The 7,595-nt window shown below is 35.3% G+C and overlaps 1 protein-coding gene across 1 annotated transcript; it reads left to right on the forward strand.

Moving 5' to 3' along the window:
* Positions 1–3,001: 3,001 nt before the first annotated feature.
* Positions 3,002–7,245, forward strand: LOC107793030 (4-coumarate--CoA ligase-like 6). Its single transcript, XM_016615302.2, has 6 exons — positions 3,002–4,403; positions 4,804–4,993; positions 5,477–5,622; positions 5,873–5,940; positions 6,576–6,678; positions 6,860–7,245. Exons 1-6 carry the CDS (start codon positions 3,327–3,329, stop codon positions 6,971–6,973), a joined length of 1,698 nt encoding a protein of 565 aa, XP_016470788.1. The 5' UTR covers positions 3,002–3,326; the 3' UTR covers positions 6,974–7,245.
* Positions 7,246–7,595: the final 350 nt, after the last annotated feature.

The raw sequence follows: 7,595 nt of genomic DNA on the forward strand, positions 1-7,595 counted from the left end.
TTACTTATTGATTCATTCTTTCTGCAATCCCACTGGGTTGGGGCATGTAAGGGGCCGTTGTTTGATGAATAATGCCAGATGCTAAACATATTTCTTCAAAAGGAGATTCATATTCATCATCTCTATCACTCCTTATCATTTCGATTTTCTTGTTAAGTTGTATTTCAACTTCACTTTTTATTTCCTAAATTCATCTATTGCTTCATCTTTACTACTAAGTAAACATAGCAATAGCGAGTACAGTTGTCAATAAAAATTATGAAATACTTCTTTCCACGGCGAGATGGTATTGACTTCATGTCGCAAATATCTATGTGAATTAAGTCTAAAGGATTTGAATTCCTTTCAACTGACTTATAAGGATTTCTAACATACTTGGATTCCACACATAATTGACATTTTGATTTGTCGCATTCAAACTTAGACAATACTTCCAAATTAATCATTTTGCGCAAGGTTTTGTAGTTGACATGTCCCAAACGTATATGCCATAAATCATTTCACTCAAGTAAGTACGAAGAAGTTGAATTTTTATTATTGTCAATGACCATTACATTCAATTTGAAAAGGACCTCAGTAAGGTAATATTTTCCTATAAATATCCCGTTCTTACTTATTACAACTTTATCAGATACAAAAATGCACTTAAACTCGTTCATGACGAGAAGTGCTGTAGAAACTAAGTTCTTCCTTATTTTAGGAACATGAAGAAAGTTGTTCAGAGTCACCACCTTGCCAGAAGTCATTTTCAAAAATATCTTCCACATCCTTCAATTTTGGCCGTTGCAGAATTTCTCATAGAAAGCGTTTCTTCGGGTTCAATGGGAGCATATGTAGAAAACGCTTCTCCAACGGCGCAAACATGGCGAGTGTCTCCAGAATCAATCCAACGTTCCTTGGGATTTCCTACAAGTTGCATTCAAAAAGCATAGCACACAAGTCATCAATATCCAAGTTCTTTTCAACCATGTTTGCTTGACCTTTTTTCTTGTCCTTCTTTGGAGTGCGACAATCAGCAGACTTATGTCCATCTTTCCCAAAGTTGTAGTGTCACGACCCGAAATCCCAACCGCGAGGACGTGATGGCGTCTAGCGTCCACTTGCTAGGCAAGCCAATATTAGTACACAACTAATCATTTTTAGAAAATTCAAAGCAATATAATAAGAATTAAAGCTATAAAATTCCAAAGTAGATATAATAACTCCAACACCAACTAACCAAAACCCGAAATCTGGTGTCACAAGTACATGAGCATCATATAAGTGCTACAACCAATGTTTGAATGAATGTACAACTGTTAGAAACAAAATAAATAGTAAAACTAGATAAGGACGGGGACTACAGAGATTGTGATTGTTGTACAAGTCTACCTCAAGTATCCAGATGCAGATATGATTCGAGCAGAACCACCGCTAGACACCACTGGGACCAACCCTAGAATTTGTACAAGAAGTGCAGAAGTGTAGCATGAGTTCAACCGGCCCAAGGTACTCTGTAATTGTCGAGCCTAACCCCAACGAGGTAGTGACGAGGCTATGACAAGACACCTACTAAAAGCATGTGCAGATATATACACAAAGTAACAGAAATAACAAGTAGATAATTTAAAATAATAACGGGGAGGGAACATGTAAAAAAGGAGTAAGATAAGAATGGTAAGTACAAAATCACCAAGTAGCCTTTTTTCTGGAATAAACAAAAATGCAACCAAATAATGCACAAATCCGAAAATCAGATAAAGCAATGAAATCAACAATGGCTTGGCATAACCCTTCATGCTTTTACTCTCATCCTCACCATGTAATATCATAAATTCAATGGCACGGCATCACCCTTCGTGCTTTTACTCTTATCCTCACCATATGATAATGATATGATAAATGAAATTTTAAAATAAAAAAAAAGATAATAATAAAAATAATAATAATAAATAATAATAATAATAATAATAATAATAATAATAATAATAATAATAATAATAATAATAATAATAATAATAATAATAATAATAATAATAACTCTGCTGAAGCTAAAATACTATTGTATCCAAACTAATGTGCTAGAAAATTCTTATTTTGTTTGTATGCCCCATCCGAGTCATTCATAATTATTCTATACTAAAATAATCTATGCTAGAAAATTCTTATTTTGTTTGTATGCCCCATCCGAGTCATTTTAAAATACTATTGTATACAATAGTATTTTAGCTTCAGTAGAGTTATAAAATGACTCGGATGGGGCATACAAACAAAATAAGAATTTTCTAGCATAGATTATTTTAGTATAGAATAATTATGAATGTGCATTATGTAACATAAAAAGCAAAATTTTATAGTATAGGATAATCATTTTAAACTAACGTGGAACTTAATTTTTTTTTTTAATCGAAACTCATTTGGATTATGGGTCAAATCACCTTAAAGGATAAATAGATCTAAAATGGGTATGACCCATATTAGCTTATGTGGTATTTATTTTTGGATTTTTATCATAAAATTTAATGCCATGTCATTTTTATGGTAGGGATTTGAGGTAAAATGACTTTTAAGTGACAATGATAAAGTTTAGTTACTTTTAAATGAAAAAAAATAATTAAATAACTTTAGTGAAATTGAAAGATAGTTCAATACCATCAGCCCTTCAAATTAACAAAGCACTAAATCTGCATCTGAGGTCCAAGGAATTGGGTAAAAGAGGTTGTGACTACACACACAAAAAGAGATAGAACAGATAAAGTATATGTGACTTTTAATCACACAAAGACTTGATCCATGCTTTAACCTTGATGAGTGTCACTTTAAAAATTATATTATTAAAGATATTGTACATTTAAAATTATGTGTTCGAATTTATTACTTGTTAAAAATTTAGTAATCTTTATATATACATAAACATGTTACATCCATGATCCACCTCAGGATGCAAATGTTACTTTAAAAGGTAAAAAGTATTTGTGGCTTAAATTCAAATGTTATTTAAAGGGTAAGCAAAGTATTTGTGGCTTGCAACTAAATACCAAGACAATCATTCTTTTTATTCCCAAAAAATACCCAGACAATCTGACAAAAGAGTATCCGACTCTTTGGCTCCATCAGTTGTTCCATAATGGTCTTCAGGTGACTATGAATTTAATTTCCTACTATACTCTTCAGTTTATAGATAATCTGCCTAATCTTCTGTTACTTTTCCTACCATATTTGTGCAAATAAAGTATCGTTAAGGTTTGTCTCTTACCTAATTAAGAAGATGACAAAGCTTAGATTCTTTAGTATAAATACAGCGAGTTTTCTTGAATACAACAGTAATTAGCCCTTTATTGTGATCAATGGCAACATTCTTGAAACCCCATTTGAACTCCCATGCCACAGAGGATGAAGTTGTGAAAAACCCTTCTAAAACCCCCTTTTGGTACTGTGCTGAAACAGGAGTATACAACAGTAAGTACCCTTTTATTAAACTGCCAGAAGACCCTTTTCTTGATGTTGTTTCCTTCATTTTCTCACACAAGCATGCTGGATTCTCAGCTCTTGTTGACTCCACTTCTGGCATTTCACTTCCCTATTCAGTGTTTTACTCTATGGTTAAGTCCATGGCTAGTAGTCTTCACCAAAGGGGTGTCTCACCAGGTGATGTTGTGTTAATTCTCCTCCCAAATTCCATTTATTTCCCTGTTATTTTGTTGGGTGTTTTGAGTCTTGGTGCAATTGTAACCACTATGAATCCCTTCAGTAGTTTGTTAGAGATTAAAAAACAAGCCCTTGATTGTGGTGTTACTCTGGCATTTACTACTGATGATAGAGTTGATAAATGTGCTGCATTAGGCATTCCTGTAATAGGGGTGCCAGAAAGTTTGGTTTCTAATTCAAATGGTAGTCAAAGTTCTGGTTTTTATGAGCTGATTTCATGTGATCCCAACTGGGATTCAAGTCCTAAAATAAGTCAGCAAGATACAGCAGCAATTCTGTACTCGTCGGGTACTACTGGTACAGGCAAAGGTGTTGTCTTGACTCATGCGAACTTTATAGCCATGGTACAACTTTTTGTGAGGTTTGAAGCTTCACAATATGAATATTTGAGTACTGAGAATGTGTACTTGGCTGTTGTACCGATGTTTCATGTGTACGGGCTCTCTCTCTTTGTGATGGGATTGTTGTCATTGGGGTCTACCGTTGTTGTGATGAGAAAATTTGATGCTGATGAGATGGTGAAAGCTATTGAAAGATACGGCGTCACTCACTTCCCCACAGTCCCACCATTATTTATGGCGTTGACTAGAAGAGCAAAGGATGGTACTTCGAGCAGTATGAAGAGCTTGAAACAGGTTTCATGTGGCGCAGCTCCCTTAAACACAAAATCTATTGAAGAATTTGTTCGCACTCTCCCAGATGTTGATCTCATTCAGGTCTGTGTCCTAAATCATTGACTGCCAACTGGATGCAGCTTAAACCATATATGACAATATAGCTACTATTTTGGAAATAGACAAGGTTGCTAGGTATTTCTAAGCAGAAGACATTCTTTACTTATGCCCTTTGATCTGCATAGCTTCCATTCTGGGTTGTATGATGTTAGCTCTAGATATTGGTCTAATCGAAGCGCTTTATCTCAGTTGAACCCTTCGAGAAAAAATATTTGTTTCTTCTTCTGATTCCACTGTCCCCTGAGCCAATTTAAAATGTGTTAGAATATTGCAAACTTGGAAAGTGCATTACTTATCCAGAAAGATGGAAGTGTTTGCAAAATTATCCTATGTATGTTTTGCTTTCAATTTTCAGATATATATGTCATAATTTGTTGTCCAGGGATATGGCATGACTGAGTCAACTGCTATTGGAACACGTGGTTACAATTCTGAAAAGCTTCGTAATTATTCTTCGGTAGGGCTTCTAGCTCCAAACATGCAAGCTAAAGTAGTGGATTGGATCACAGGTTCACCCTTACCTCCCAACTGCATGGGCGAGCTCTGGCTTTGTGGACCTGGTGTCATGAAAGGTAATTAGCTTTATCAAAGCTGTGGTTACTATTTATCTGAAGCTACTGGAATACTCTTTATGCTACTAAACCCAGAGAATTGTCTTAGCCGCTAAATTCTGTAATGGATTTTCTAGTGGATTTTTCACTATTCTTGAGCCGAGGGTCTATCGGAAATAACCTCTCTACCTCTCTAAGGTAGGGGTAAGGTCTGCGTACACATTACCTTCCCCAGACCCCACTTGTGGGATTCCACTGGGTATGTTGTTATTGTATTTTCTAGTGGATATGCACCATTCTTAGATTTTTTGATTTTGTTAGGTGAAAAACTGTGAAACTTTTAACTCATAATCATCATTATCTCTGAGATGTATTAATGTTTTTGAACTAACGCTTAAGAAAGCCCGACAAAAAGTTAGTTCCAACCGTATGTCTTTTTGGCTTCTGATATTTGTGCTCTCTGAACAAGTAAAAGAATTTTATAGTTGGCATTTCAATTTCCAGGGTACTTGAATAACTCAGAGGCTACTAAGTCTACGATTGATGGAAATGGTTGGCTCCACACTGGTGATATTACTTATTTTGATGAAGAAGGATATCTTTATGTCATTGACCGACTGAAAGAGATTATCAAATATAAGGGCTTTCAGGTAGATTTTTTGATTTCTTTTATTGGATTTCTTCCCCATTTTATATCATCTAACACATTTAGGCTGCTTCTGATATTATGTATTCAAAATTACAGATTTGAATTTTAACTGATTGATCAATTCTTTTATGTGCTTCATAGCATCAGAGAATTCACTATGGGAACTAAGGCTTGTAATATCGATTCAATTATTCTTTTAAATTTTTGTTGAGATTGATGGATGGATTCTCTTGCTGTGTATAATTCTGCAGATAGCTCCTGCTGATTTAGAAGCTGTATTGGTCTCACATCCAGATATCGTTGATGCTGCAGTAACAGGGTAAGCTTGACCAGTGCTTCAGATATTGATGCAAACCTGTTAAGAATACATGTAATTTTAACACAAATTCATGCTTCATCCTCCATAGATGCTCTTGCTTGAGTTACAGAAGCAATTTGATTCCTTGCTGCTAACGTCAATTTGGGTCATAGTATATCTTGAAGTCCTGCACATCTTTTTGGTGTCTAGACTGATGTAGTATGTTATGCTCTCATCACTTTGTACGTGGAATGGATAGTGTCACTAGTACATTCCTGAAAGATATTGAATTATGAGAATTGTCTAACCATAGCAAAAGGAGAATTTTCTTCACTTATTTCCTTTATGGAGATATAATTAAAATTAGTCGGACTAGATGACGTTTGGATTTTTAATTCTTTTAATTTGCTTTGAATGTGTTGTATTAAGTAGTTGCCAACACATGCACAGTAAAAATTTATTGGTCCTCGAGATTCCTTTACTCAACATTTGAGGAAGATGGGAGGAAAAGTCAGTTAAAATACTCTTCCTTGGTTCTTTATCACCAAAATCTTCCATGCCGATCCTTGAAGGATTGCATAGTATCATTCTTTGTGCCACTTTAGCACGGTCGGGTAGCTGGAGCTCATCCACTTTATTGTTATTCAATTCTTCAGAGCCAGAGATGAGGAAGCTGGAGAAATTCCAGTGGCATTTGTCGTCAAGAGAGATGGGTGTGCACTTTCCCAAACAGATGTGATCGACTTTGTTTGTAAGCAGGTATCAGCTTCTCCTTATGTATTTTTGTGTTAATCCCTTCATCTGGCAGCAAGTCATTTGTCTCCCTGCTGTATGATATGGCTGTTTTTATGATTTTCAAGAATACATGTATATGATGCACCGTGAATTCTAGGTATGTAGGCGCCTCCATTTCTAACATAACTTCTTATCTTTATAATAGGTTGCACCATACAAGAAGATTAGAAGGGTTTACTTTAAAGCTTCAATACCCAGGTCTGCAGCTGGAAAGATTCTTAGAAAGGAGTTAAGGAACTTATTAACTTCCAAATTGTAGGGCCTCTTTATCAACTGTCCAGCTCTACAGTTGCCTAACAAAGTTCGCACACGGGTGAAATCCAGAAGAAACCAATAATAGATGAGGATATTTTTTGTGTTTTCTTGTAGATGCAAGTAGATATTGGGGAAACAACAGCTGCCATTCATATATTATGTACAAATCTTGATCAATCTTTTGGTTTCAGCAGCTCTAGTTGCCACTTATAGCTGTCAAAATGTATCAAATTATCCATTCTTCCAGTATATTGATATCCTGATTTTTGTCTGAAATGGAGAGCGAATGATTTCTTTACCCCTCAGGTGAAATTACAATTCTTGTCATGTGTTCTGGACTGTGACATATACGGAAATTGGAATTGTGTGAGGTAATAATGTTTTGATTCCTTAGTTGGAAAAGTGACATTTTAAACAAAACATTGAGGGTATATATCACTTTCTTCTAATTGGGTTTAGATGTCACTTTTGCCCACATATTGTGTTAGTCTGAAGTTTGGTACCAAGATTAGAACAAGAGCACCACAATAACAAAGCAAAAATAGAACTCTGGTTGCCCACATATTTGGTAAGCCTCTGCAACAACAACAAACCCAGTGAAATCCCACAAGTGGGGTCTGGGGAGG

The sequence above is a fragment of the Nicotiana tabacum genome, chromosome 23 (assembly GCF_000715075.1).
Source record: "Nicotiana tabacum cultivar K326 chromosome 23, ASM71507v2, whole genome shotgun sequence".
Taxonomy (NCBI): Eukaryota; Viridiplantae; Streptophyta; class Magnoliopsida; order Solanales; family Solanaceae; genus Nicotiana; species Nicotiana tabacum.